The sequence below is a fragment of the Tamandua tetradactyla genome, chromosome 12 (assembly GCF_023851605.1).
Source record: "Tamandua tetradactyla isolate mTamTet1 chromosome 12, mTamTet1.pri, whole genome shotgun sequence".
NCBI lineage: Eukaryota > Metazoa > Chordata > Mammalia > Pilosa > Myrmecophagidae > Tamandua > Tamandua tetradactyla.
Window position 1 is genome coordinate 81,807,273 of NC_135338.1, and position 14,444 is coordinate 81,821,716.

Below are 14,444 nucleotides of genomic sequence, written 5' to 3' on the forward strand. Positions count from 1 at the left end.
TCTGATTTCCAGAGCTAGTGCATTACAATATTCAAAATTCCCAGTTGTCAGCAAAACTTTACAAAGGATACAGAGTAAGAGGAAAGGATGACCCATTCAACAGGAAAAAAAAAAAGAGAGATTGACAGAAACTATCCTTGAGGAAGCCCAGATATTGGAGTTGCAAACAGTCTATTCATATTTTCTGTTTTCCTTGAGCCATTTTTGGTAGTATGTGTCTTTCCTGGGATTTGTCCATTTCATCTAAATCTACATTATTTGCACACTATTTTTCAGAGCAGTCCCTTATAATATTCCTTTGTTTATATAAGGGTGAGAGTTAATTCCCCATTTCATTCCTGATTTTAATAATTTGAATCTTCCAAATATTTTTCTTGATCACTCCAGCTAAAGGTTTGTTCATTTTATAGGTATTTTCAAAGAACCAATTTTCAGTTTCATTGATTTTTCTCTATTGCCTATTTCATTTATTTCCACTTTAATATTTTATTTCCTTCCTTCAGCTTGCTTTGAATTTAGTTTGCTTTTCTTTTCCTGGGTCCTTAAAGTGGAAGTGTAGGCTATTTATTTCAGGCCTCTCTCTTTATTTAATATAGGCATTTACAGCTACAAATTTCCCTCTAAGCACTTATTTCACTGCATCCCATAAGTTTTGATATATTATTTCTACTTTCCTTTATCTCAAAATATTAAAAAGTTTCCCTAGTGATTTCTTCTTTGATACATTGGTAATTTAGGAGTGTGTTGATCAGTTTTAACATATTTGTGAATTTCCTAAATTTCCTTCAGGTATTGGTTCTAATTTAACTTCACTGAGGTTGGATAATACACTTTGTATGGTGTCAATCCTTTTAAATTCAGATTGCTTTATGGCCTAACATATAAACTATCTTGAAGAACATTCCACGTGTACTTGAAAAGAATGTGTATTCTGTTGCTATTGGGTATAGCATTCTATAGATCTGTCTTAGCTTTGGTGGGCTTATAATGCGATTCAAGTTTTCTATTTCCTAGCTTATCTTCTCTCTAGTTATTCTATGTCTTATTGAAAGTGGGATGTTAAGGTCCACAACTATTATTATTGAATTGACTATTTCCCCCTTCAAATCAGTCACCTTAGTTTCATATATTTTGGGGCTCCATTGAAAAGTGTACTTATGTTTATCATTGTTACAACTTAGCAACGGATTGACCCATTGCTCATTATTAATATAAAATGATAAAAGCAATTTACATTTTGTGCTGGTTTGAAAGGATTTATGTACCCTAGAAAAGCCATGGTTTAATCCTAATTAATCCTGTGGGAGCAACAGTTTCTTCTAATTCCTGTTCAGTACTATAGGTTGGAAAGCTGATTAGGTTATCTTCATCGAGATGTGAGTCAACCAATTGTGGGTATTAAACGTGATTAGATGGAAACGTATCTCCACCTTTCTATGTGGGTCTTGATTAGTTAACTGGAATCCTATAAAAGAGGAGGCATTTTGGAGAAAGTCCTCCTTTTTTGAGAACAAAGAGAGAGCTGTAGAACCGCAGCAGAAGGATGAGAGAACCACAGAGGCCACCAGCCAGCAACTTTTGGAGACAAAGAAGGAAAACGCCTCCCAGGGAGCTTCATGAAGCAAGAAGTTAACCATGTGCCCTTCCAGCTGAGAAAGAAATGCTGAACATCATCGGCTTTCTTGAACCAAGATATCTCTCCCTGTACACCTTAGATTGGACATTTCTATAGATTCACTTTAATCTGGAGATTTTCATGGCCTCAGAACTGTAAACTTGTAACTTATTAAATTCCCCTTTTTAAAAGCCATTCTGTTTCTGGTATATTGCATTCTGGCTGCTAGCAAACTAGAATAGATTTTAAAATCTGTTTTGTATCTATTTTGTAAATTAGTGTAATCATTCCAGCTCCTATTGGATATATTTTACATGCTATATAGTCTTATATAGTTTTACTTTCATCCTATTTGTGACTTTGAATGTAAAGGGTGTCTTTTGCAGTTGGATCACAATTTCACCCCCAGCTTTTCCTCCAATCCTTACCTTTCAATTGAAAAGCTTAATCCATTTACATTCTATGTAATTATTGTTAAAGTAGGATTTACCTCTGCTCTTTTGTTGTTTGTTTTATATTTGTCTTATATATTTTGTTCCTCTATTCCTCCATTACTGCCATCTTTTGTTTTAAATACACATTTTCTACTGTACTATTTTAATTCATTTGTTACTTCTTTTTTATTTATTTTTATTTTTTATGTATTTTTGAGTTAATTTCCTAATGGTTTCTCTGGGTATTACAATTAACATAACAATCTAGATCAGATTAATTCCAATTTAGCCTCAAATATACAAAAACTTTTCTTCCATATAGCTTCTTTCCCCCCTCATTATGTTTTTATTGTAAAAAAAAATACATCTTTATACTTTGTGCACATAACAGAGACATATATGTGTTGCTTTTAAATTCAACAGAATAAAAAAAAAAGGCAGATAAAAGGGCAGGTGATGGTGGCTCAGTGGCAGAAGTCTTGCCTGCCATGCCGGAGACCCAGATTCGATTCCCGATGCCTGCCCATGTATAAAAACAAAAAAAGGCAGATAAATTCAATAGAAGAAAACAGCTACAAACAAAAAATACATTTATAGTGTCCTTTATGTTTACCACAGTAGTTACCTCTACCAGTGTTCTTTATTTCTTCATGTGAACTCAAGTTGCTATCTGATGGCCTTTCGTTTTAACCTGAATGACTTCCTTCAGTATTTCTTGTAGGGAAGGGTAGATGATGATGTATTCTCTCCCATTCATTGATCTGAGAATGTCTTCATTTCCCCATGGTTTTTAAAGGGCTTTTTTTTTTCTGGATATGGAATTCCTGGTTGATAGTTGCTTTATCCTTCAACTTTGAATATGTCACCGACTGCTTCTGGCTCCCATTGCTTTTGATAAGTAATCAGCTTTTAGTCTTAAAAAGGAGATTTTTAACATGATGAGGTGCTTCTGTCTTGTCACTTTCAAGCTGGTCATTTTGTCTTTGTGTTTTGACAATTTGATTATAATGTATCTAAGTGTGTATCTCTTTGAGTGTATCCTATTTGGAGTTGATTGGGCTTCTTAGACACATAGGTTCATGTCTTCCACGAAATTTGGGGAGTTTTTGGTCATTATTTTTTTCAAATATTCTTTCCGTACTTTTTCTCTCTCTCCTGTTGCTTCTGGAATTCCTACATGTGTATGTTGGTAAGGTTGATAGTATCTCATAGGTCTCTGGAGCTAAAGCACTACCTTTTTTCATTCTTTGTTCTTTCTTTTCCTCATACTGGATGATCTTAATTGACTATCTCCATGTTTGCTGCCTACTCTTTCTTCTGCCTACTCAAATCTGCTGTTGATCCTCAGCAGTGAATTTTTCATTTCAGAACTCAAGAATTTTTTATTTGGTTCTTTTAATAATTTCTTTCTCTTTATTTGATATTCCCTATTTGATGAAACAGAGTTTTTTGGTTCCCTTTAGCTCTTTGAAACTATCAAATATGATTAATTTTAACTCTTTGTCTCACAAGTCCAATGTCTAGGATTCCTTGAGGATAGTTTCTATTGATTGTTTTTTCCCTATATGTATGTTCCTTTATAAGTCTTCAGATTTTTTTGTTGACAAATCAACATTTGAATAATATGGCAATTCTAGAGATTAGATTCTTCCATCTCGTCAGAGTTGGGTGTTGTAGTTGTCTATGTAGCTTTTCCAAACAGATTTTGTAAGGGCAGTATTCTTTGTCATGGGTGGTCACTGAAATCTCTACTCTGTTAACCCAGTAGTTGGTTAATGATTGGACAGAGATTTCCTTAAATACCTAAAACCAAATGCAAAGGGCCTCTGCATACAAGTCAGGGCATGCCTTAAACATTCAGCTAGATAGTTAATAACTCTGCCTTAGCCTTCACCTTCTGTTATCATTGAGCCTGAAGATTAGCCAGAAGTGAGAGTTTAGGGCCTTTTCAGGTCTTTTTCTGAGCATACACACAGCTCTAAATCTTCCCAGAAATGTGTCAGAGCTTTCCAAAGCCCCATACGGACATCACATTCCCTAATGTTCATTTTAACTTTTTATGAGCCTATTTTTCTGATTACAAATGACAAAGTACATGTGAAAAAATTTATGTTCAAGATCTCAAAAATTAGAAAAGAAAAAGCAACAACATCTTAGATAAATTGGATATAAATAGGAATAGAATATTCATAGGGAAAAATCGAAATATCTCTTAATCACATATACATTACATTTACCCTTTTTCTCGCAAGGTAAGTTATAGTAATCTTTCTGAAAGATAACACTGGAAAAAAAAATACAAAAGGATGTATGTGTAAGGCTACTCACTTTAGTACAATTTGTAGTAGCAAAAGAGTGAAAATAGTCCAATAGTCCAATAGAGAACTGGTTCAATCAATACTGGTGCAGGTACACAATGCTATACTACATACAGTCAATACTCATTATTCCTGAATTTCAAATTTACAAACTTGCCTACTCAGTAAAATTTATTTGAAACCCCAAAATCAATATTCACTGTATTTTTGGGCTCGTTCTTGGACATGTGCAGAGTGGCAAAAAATTTGAATCACCCAAACCAATGCTTCCAGCTGAGGTCAAGCAAAGTGACATTCTGTCTTCTTATGTCAGCTTTTGTTCAATAAACAAGTGTCCTTTTTGTGGCAAATTTAGTTCCATGTTTCTCACATGTGCTTTTTGTTGATAATTTTTGCTGTTTAAATTTGCCCATAGTGTAGTGCTGATGTATTGTCTAGTGTTTTTGAGTGCCAGAAGGCTGAGATACGCCTCAAGGAGAAAATATGTGTGTAAGAGAAGCTGCATTCAGGAATGAGTATTAGAGCTAGTGGTCATGAGGTGAATGTTAATAAATCAAGTCCTTATTTAGTGAGCTCCAATTACCAGCCCCTAATGCAATTTATGATTTAATATGCTTAAACTTCCATTCAGACACGTCATTTAAGCATTGGTCTGAAATGTTCTGAGCATAATGATACTGTTTCTAGATGGGGTTAAATGGGGGCAGCCTTTAAAAGACGGTGAAACAAAGCATTTCCTAGGGAATTATTGTATGCAAACTTAAATGAGGGAAACAAAAACACATATAAAATAAGGTTATGTATTGATTGGCTGATGAAATGTTGTGAAACAGAGGTATGCAGGTACCTAATCCTATATTTTTCCTAGAGGCAAGGGTTCAGTATTTGCTAGTTCAGTGTTTGGAGCACTTTATAGAACATAACTACTGCAAGTAAAAAAAAAATAGTAGCTGTAAAAAAGAATCATGATTTTTTCCACATGCTACCATAGAGTGATCTCAAAAATATATTGTAAGAGAAAAAAGCAGGGGCAGATGTGTCAGAATATATGGATTTGAACACTACAATGAACAACTGAAAGTTAAGAACTACTGAGCACACATAGAAAATATACAAAACTCACATATATTATAAGAACACTTGGAGTATATAAAAAATTTACCACGTTATGCCACATTTGAAGCAATGCTTAAAAATTGAGTTTAGATGGACCTTTTTATCTCATTCAAAGCAATTTTTTTAAAAAATCAGAAAGAATACTGCAAAATCAAAATATTTGAAAAAAAAATTTTTTTTTGAGGGAGGGGTGCACTGTTTCTGGAAGTACTGCAATACCAGGTCAATGTGTGGAGTGGACAGAGCAAGCTCCTATTCCATCTCCCTACTCCAAAAACCCATTTAATATATTGTCCTCGGATAGAGGATGTATCAGATATTAAACTGATAGGAACAGATACTACACTTGATCTTAGCCAAAAGGCTGAGAAGCGATCGAAAAAATTTTTAATTACCCATTTGCAATTATGGGTCAAAGACAAATTATAACACACATAGATATTCACAGAAATATTAGTCACACTTGCTAAAGGGGAAAACCAACCCAAGCATCATTAACAAATGAATGGATAAACAAAATGTGGTACATGCATACAATGGGAAATTATTCAGCTGTAAAAAAGGAATGAAGTGCTGATTCACGTTACAACATGGAAGAATACTGAAGACATGCTGTTGAGTGAAATACAACCATAAGAGTATATGACCTCATTTATATGAAATAACTATAATACGCAAATTTATTAAGGTCACCACAGGCACAGGTGGGGGTAGGGAACAGAGAGATAATGCTTAATTGGAACAGAGGCTGTGTTTGAGATGATAGAAAAGCTTTGGCAATAGATGGTGGTGACAGTAGCACAGCATTATGAATGTAATTAATATCACTGACCTGTACACAAGAAGGTAGTAAAAATGGGAAATTTTATGTTCAACATATGTTACCAAAATAAAATGAAATTTAAAAACCCATACATCTGTACAACACAAAAAATGAACCTTAATGTTACCAATGGACTACAGTTAATAATAATTATAAGCATATTAGTTCATTAATTGTAACAAAGCACCAGAGTAATGTAAAATGTTAAAAATAGAGAAATTGGTGTGCATGAGGGTGGGGAATATGGAAACTCTGTACTTTTTGCATGATATCCTACAAAACTATGAATGCTCTATTAGAAAAGGTAAAATCAAAACAGATATTGGAAAATATTTGGAACTGAATATAACAAAAACTGATATACATTAGAAACTTGTGGAATGTGATTGAAATTGCAAACAGAGGGCAATTTATTGCTTTAAGTGGATTCGAAATTGAAAAGCAATACACTAAATAGTCTACTCTAGAAATTGAAAAAAGAACCACTGGCTAAATCTAAGGAAAGAAATGAACAAAAAAATAAAACAACAAAGAAGAAGATTAATAAAACAAAAGAGCTTCCTTGAAAATACTCATAAAATAAACAAAACTTCTGGTAAGACTAACTCCAGGAAAAAAGAGTGAAAGCAAAGATAATATTGAGAATTCTAAAGTATGACTGTAATAGAATGAAAACAAAGAATATAATGAACAACTTTATGTTAATAAATCCAAAAATCAATAGAAACTTTCTTTAAAAATACAAATGACCAAATTAATTCAGAAACAAGAGAAAACTTGAATATACCATTAAGTAAAATTAGTAGTTAAAAATGTTCCCAGAAAACACACCAAGTTCAGATCCTTTCATAGGTGTATTTCCCCCAAACCTTGAAAAGCATTTAATCCTTATAAAACTGGTCTAGATTATAGCAACAGAAAAGCTTCCCAACTCATTTATGTGACCAGAATAATCCTGTCGCTTTCCTGAACAATTCATCATAGAAGCCATTAAGTGGAAAGAGCAGGTGCATATCTATGTGTGTGTGGGTGTGTTTGGGTGTGTAAAACAGGCAATGGCCCCAGAATGTAGTGTTGGAGCCCATGTATGGTGGAGGTGTCTGTGCAGACAGGTAGCCCAGCATGGGATGTCAGAACCCCAGTGGCAGTGAAGGGCAGCCACATGGGGTGCATATGGCAGTCAGGCAGAAGATTAAATTCTTAAAGTATGACAGGAGCTGGATTTCTCACTATCAAAGAATAGTTACAAATATGGAAGTAGAAAACTAGATGAAATCCTGCGGTGTTGGATTAGAATTGATGGTATCAATGTAACATCATGGTTTTCAGTGGATGATAGATAATAGAGAGATGACAGAGATATAGAGAGATAGAGATGGATGATAGAGGTAAGTAGATAGAGATAGATAGATAGATAGACAGACAGACAGACAGACAGATAGATAGATAGATAGATAGATACATAGATGATATAAGATGGATGGATGGATGATAATAGATGGATAATCGATTGATAGATGGATGGATCATAGAGGTAAATGGACAGATGATAGACAGAGAGATCCATATCTCCTAACTCCATCTACCTTGGGGTCTAGAAGCAATGATACCCCAGTGAGAATAGCGACCAGATCTTTGTTTCTAAATCTCATTTTCCACCAAAAAGAACCAGAGGTCATTGAAGAAATGGCTATTTCAGGTCTGGGGCAGGGAAAGTTCAAGGTAAGGCTGAATGATACTTTAGTGCCAGAAAGTAAGGACATGCTCAAAGAATGATGGGAGGCATGTTAGAGAGACAGAAGCCAGCTTTGAAGGGTTCCCACTGGCCAAATCAGGGACAATTTGAGCATTAAGATCAGTAATAAGAGTAAAAAATTATGGCCCTATTTTATGGATAAAGCAAAACCTATGGGTTTCCACAGATAAATGAATAAATTGAAAATATGATATGGTACACAGTACTTACAGTCTCAAAGTATCTATACAGAAGTTATTACAAGGGATAAATTACAAAGGAAAATTTCACATTGTGGAGGTATGGTAGAAAAGTACCTTAATCAAAGTGATTAAAGTTATAAAATAATAGGACAAACTGAAATTGTATGCCTCCTGACAAGATCCAATTAGAAAACCACAGTATTACTTATGTGATACTCCAGCTAAAGATGCATAATCTAAATCTGATCATGAAGAAAAACATCAGACAACCCCCAACTGTCAAGTGTCAACATCATGAAAGTTAAGGAAGGTCTGAGGAACTGTTTGCAGACAGAAGGAGGGTAAAGAAGCATAACTAAATTCAATGTGTGATTCTGAACTGGAACATTTTGCTGAAAAGGATATCACTGGAACAACTGGTGAAGTGTGAATGGGAGCTGAGGATTAGACAGCAATAACGTATCAGTGTTAATAGCTCATGAACAGCTTCATTGTGGATATGGAGAAGAAGGTCCCTCCTTGTAGAAAATATACTTAAGTATTTGTTTTGCTGGGGGGAGGAGGAGAGGGAGATTGGCACGTCAGCAACTTATACTCAACTAGTGCAGAAAAAAAAATCCCTTATACTGTGCTTGAAACTTTGTAAGTTTGAGATCATCTTTAAATAAATTATCTCAAAACCAACAAGGACAGTACAATGTAGGAAAATTATAGTTTACTCTCCCTTATGACCAGAGACACTAAAATTGTAAATAAAATTTTAGCACACAAAATAAAGCTGTCTTGTAACTATCTATCCAAACACACACACACATACACATATATGTATGTATTTGTTTTAACTACATCATCAAGAAGTGATTTTCCCAGGAATGCAAGAATAGTTAGACATCAGAAAAATCTAGCATCATTATTACACCAGACTATTACAAAAAGTAGAACAACTTTACGGAGTAAAGGAAGAAAAAATGATGTAATCACTTGAGCAGATAAAGAACACATGACATTTAAAAAGCTCTTCATCTTTTTTCTAAACACCTCTACAGAAGTTAGAATAGGAGGGAAATTAAAAAAGCCAATTAAAGGTATTTATCCATAAATAAAATTGCTAACAGCAAAAATCACACCCGATAGCAAAAATTTCAAATCAGCAACATTCTTGATGTCTGCTGTCACCACTTCTTTTAAAGGATGTACTGGCAGTTCCAGCCAATGCAAAAAAGACAAGAGCAAAAAGGTATAAGAACTGGAAAATAAGGGAAAAATCCTATTATGATGCTACAGACTTCAACTACTAGGTATTAATAAATGGTTAGCAAATAAGCCAATTCAGTCCTACATAGAACCAAACCACAAATTCATTTATATATGGGATATTGATATACAACAACGAGGGTGTTATAAACCAGTGTGGAAAGGTTAAACTATGAAAAATTGGTCTATGCAAACTGGCTATCTGTGGGAAAATAAATAATAACCATACCTCAAATCATATACAAAAACAGATTAAAAACCTAAATGCGAAAATCAAAACTTTGAAAACTTAGATGAAAATATTGGAAAATTATCTTTATAAATATAAAATATCAGGATTAGGGGAAATTTTTGAAAGCACAACATAAAAAGTACAATCCTAAAATTAAAATATTGGTGATTTTGACACGTTAAAATCTATTCATTTGTATGACAAAAGTGAATATGTGAGAGATGTGTATTTGCACTAATACAGTAGAAACTGTATTATGTATGTATGTATTCTGTATATGCAGAACATATAAACTAGACTTATAAATAAATGAACACAGAAAAAGAACTGGCATATATGAAGTGTGAATAGCAAAAAAGGAGAGATAGGCTATAAGAGCTAAAGATAGAAAGAAATAAACTTAAAAAATACTCTAGTAAGCAAGAGATGCAAATTAATACCATGATCAATTATCACTACTTGCCCACCAGAGTTGGCTGAAAATAAGATACTGAATAAATCAAAGTTTCACAATACAGGGTAGCTAGGGGTTCAGCAAAAAAAAAAAAAAAAAAAAAAGACCTCTATAAAATGATGGGGGAGTGTAAAGTAATACAAGCTCAAGAGCAATTTGGCAATGGCCTACGATTGCTCTATTTGCTTCTGGCTGGAAAATTTTTCATACATGTGCCCAAGGAGGCCTTGTATACTGCCTGCCAATAGCAAAAGATTGGAAAGAAACTAATTGTTTAGCCAAAGATAAACAAAACCATTATTTCCTTTTTTGCTTGTTTTGTTTAATGAAAGAACAACTAAAATGAATGAATTGGGTCTACCTTCATCTACATGGCTAGATTCCAAACAAAACAGTGAGTGAAAAAATGCATGTTGCAAAAGGATATGCACAGTGCATTACCACTTAGATAAGTTGTAAAAACTCACAAAGTAATGCTTTACTTATATCGTTTATGTATACACACATATGAGGTAAAAACCTACAATTATAAAACAGCATGATACCCACAAACTTTTGTTAACTCTGGGAAGGTGAGAATATTGATAATTTTCACCATATTGGTATAAATGCAAGTGTAAAAACACACCAAGTGTAGAAAGCAGTGCCAGTGAAGTACTGATTAGTAGGCAGAACTCTTAGTCAGTAGGTAATTTATACCCTGAAATAAAATGCAAACCAAGAAAAAATGTCTTCAAGGACCAACTATATTCCATTGATGAAATAAATGCAAATCCTAATTCAACAGAATGAAATAAAACACTCTAACTTATCACATCCCTCCATATCCACCATATATTCACCAGAGACAATTCTAAATGGCATTTAGTCCAGTGTTTATCGAGTCCGCATTTTTTTTCCTGAAAATATTTACCTTGGTTCATTTGCAGCACCTTCGCCCCCCCCAACAATTATACCGACTTAATAAAATAATTGGCTGAATCCCTGTAAACAAACAGCATTTTGCTTGATGCTAAGGGGAAATACAGTGAGAAGAAGCTATTTCTCCTGACGGGAGGTTTCTTCTACCTAAAGCTATGTCTCCTGACAGGAGACAGCTGGAAGTGAAAGAGCAAGAGGAAGGACTAACTTTGTGGCGAGGGCTGGTTTGGCTCAACTACCAGCTATTCCCTGTTTAAGGTTCTTTTTCTCCAAGCCAGGCTGTTAGGATTTTCCTAGATCTTTCAGCCAAGATGTTGGAATTTTCCTAGATCCTTTGATACTTGAGGTGACATGGTAAAACTCTATTTTCTTGTTGCAATAAGAATCTAAATAGAATGCACTAAACTAGGTTTTGAATCCAAGTTCTTAGCCTAGTTCTAGTTCTAAGTCCACGTGTCCTAAGCTTCAGTTTCCACAAGTGTTCAAAGAAATGGCTGGGTTAAGAGAGATAATTTAAATCCTTCAAGTGCTAAATTCCGATTTATAAGATACATCATAGTAATAATGTACAAGTGTGGCAATTGTCTTAGTTTACTCTAGAAGGAAGGATGGTGAACATCTATGGAGTTCTACTAGGTACTTTAAAGGTATAATCTCATTTAACCCATAATACAAGCCATGATATAAGTTATTTGTATCATTTTATGAAAAAGGTGAGACTTACAGAGCTTAAAACCTACTCCAAATGACCATGTTGACAAGTTAGCATGAGCCATAATTTAAACTGTCAAATGACCTCAAAACCCATACCCTTTCACTACCCTACGATACCATCTCAAAGCCCTGGTGAGACTTTACTTTGAACTTTCTTGCTCCTACTACTCTCTGTGGGTGCCATATGCCATGTGGTTATGTTTCCATAAAACCACATGATGTTAGGGTGGGCCACGGTGGCTCAGTGGCAGAGTTCTCACCTACCATGCCGGAGGCCTGGGTTTGATTCCTGGTGCCTGTGCATGTAAAAAAAAAAAAAAACAACTACACGATGTCAGCCATAATTTTTGAACCTACTTTTGAATTCCCCTTCTAGGAATGATTTAGCCCAGGATGAAGAAAAAATTTAAGAAAAAAACAAAATCAAGCTCTAAATGAAGGAGAATAAAAATCAAATTTAAAAAATTACGAACAAAGTAACAACTAAAATCCTACAAGCAACTGTGCCAAGTACATGCACTGTCACATGTAATCACTGTTCTAGCACACATGATTTGGCATCATCACTTCCATTTTACAGGTGAGGAAACATCTGTCCCAGATGAAATAACTAACCTAAATTCATATATCCACACCTCCGCATCCTCCTCCAAGTTAGTGGTGGGGCCAGGATATGCATCTAAGCAGTCTGATTCCCAAGCAAGCATGGTTCATTAATAAGCCACTGTTTCATAAACTTTTGGGAGAGCTGCAGCAAAAAATGTTTTACATCACGACCCAATATAAACACACAAATAAAAGTGAAACAACTTCTAAAAAACACTACTTATGATATTATATAAAGTAGCACGAACTATCTTTTCCTTTTTTTTAAGGTGGTGGTTTTGAGTCACAACTTCTCATGACCCACGATTGAAAAAACATACAATGCTTAACTGCTTCAAAAATACATTACTGATTATAACTAAAACCACAAAAAGGAAAAATAAAATGGTCAGCAACAGAACTGAGTAATAAGTATGATTATATAGTAAGATTTTAAAAATTGCTATTCGGAGAAAATAAATTATGTACACTAGTTGGAACCATTCAAAATGTATTCTATAAGAGGAAAATATATAACAATAAAACAGCTGTGTTAAAGCAAAAAAGGATACACCGGCAATTACATTTCATTTTCAATTTATAAAGACACTTATTTTTCTTTACAAACTGGGGTAGTTATGAAGCCAGATAATAGCCATTTTGCTTTTATTTTCTTGGGACAAAAAACAAACAAACAATTCACCGATGTGTTCTTTCTTACAAGTCTGTTCCGGATTATGGTGCAGTTCCCCAGTTACTTTCACAAAGCTGGCAAAAGTTTTATACCAAAAAATACAGACAAATAAAGCATATCAAAACAACCTCACGACGACCACATCCTTCTCTTTGGTATGTGTCGACTTGGAATCAAATAATTAAGAATGTTAAAGGTACAAAACTTTGCAAACAAATCCTAAAGTTAACATACTTCCAAGTGCTACGAAAGATGGCCCACTGTCCCCTCTCCCCCCGTCCCTCAGCACCAGCCTTTGGGCCCGAGGCCCTTCCCCCGGGAAGTCTCCAAAAATCTGTGTATGATTTCAAGAGGAGGGGGCCGGACCACCGGACTCAGGTCTGGCCCTACCAGCCTCTTCTGCTAAAGCCTCACAGTACTGTGCTGGCCAGTCCTTGGGGTCTTGGTTATGGACTTTGGCCACAAACTTAAGCACCTTCATCTTGCTGGTTTCCAGACTGGTACGCGGGCCCCACTGGAACTCATAGTCTATGGGGTCAGTGTGCGGAATCCGCCGGTACTCCAAGTAACGCTGCCTTACGAACTCTTCGGTGATGAGTTTCTTTGGGTCCCCGAAAATCAAATGCTTCTTTGTGGGGTACACCCCTAAGCGACGAAGAAAGTCCCAGACCTCAGTCTCCTTGATGGTGTTGCCCTTCATAAAGATAAGCCCTAAAACGATCATTAGGAGGCCCGTGGTGGGCGTGCCCTGGTCGCCCCGCACCTCCGCATCCTCCTCCACCGGCTCCAGGGTGTTGATGAGGATGTAGCTGTTGCTCTTGGGCTCGAGTTCCACCAGCCTGTACCCGAAGACGTACTCGAGGCGCTCGGCGGCGAGCTTGAGGAGGTCAGAGAAGATGTCCTTGTAGTCTCCGACGACATGCTTCAGGATTTCGGTACGCTTGATCGGAATCTTCTTCTGGTCTTTAATCAGCAGGAACTGCACCAACTCGGCCACCTTCAGCTCTAGCTGCTTCTGCGTGCGGGGCCCCACCGCAGGGGTGGCCTGACTGGCGTGGGTGCCCCTGGGCGAGGCGCTCAGAGTCTCCTGCGAGCTGCCTGTGCCGCGAGAGGTACTCGGAGCCTCCTCCCCGCCGTGGCCCGAGTCCCTTTCCCTCTCGGCCTGGCTGCCAGGACGGCCCCGGATCCTCGGCTTCTGCAGCATGTCATTCGGCGGTGGACTCCCGGCGCCGGCTCGAACTCCGCTCGCGGTAACGGACCGCAGCAGGATCGCGGAAGCCGCCGGAGACGCGAGGCACGCTACGTCACATCTGGGCCTGCGCAAGGCACGTCCCGGGGCGGGGCCA

At 36.3% G+C, this 14,444-nt stretch overlaps 2 protein-coding genes and 1 non-coding gene across 3 annotated transcripts in view; all 3 read right to left on the minus strand.

Moving 5' to 3' along the window:
• ENTREP2 (endosomal transmembrane epsin interactor 2) overlaps window positions 1–14,444 on the minus strand; it is a 512,187-nt gene that overhangs the window by 145,432 nt on the left and 352,311 nt on the right. The gene's annotated exons all lie outside the window — the stretch shown is intronic.
• LOC143652801 (U2 spliceosomal RNA) lies at window positions 5,669–5,859 on the minus strand. The gene has a single exon (XR_013160860.1). It is a non-coding gene; the product is annotated as a U2 spliceosomal RNA (small nuclear RNA).
• NSMCE3 (NSE3 component of SMC5/6 complex) lies at window positions 12,990–14,442 on the minus strand. The gene has a single exon (XM_077124010.1). It carries the CDS (start codon window positions 14,300–14,302, stop codon window positions 13,445–13,447), a length of 858 nt encoding a protein of 285 aa, XP_076980125.1. The 5' UTR covers window positions 14,303–14,442; the 3' UTR covers window positions 12,990–13,444.

What these genes read in the sequence shown, in the direction of transcription:
- NSMCE3 (XM_077124010.1), bottom strand. Translation starts at nt 14,302, where the DNA reads ATGCTGCAGAAGCCGAGGATCCGGGGCCGTCCTGGCAGCCAGGCCGAG.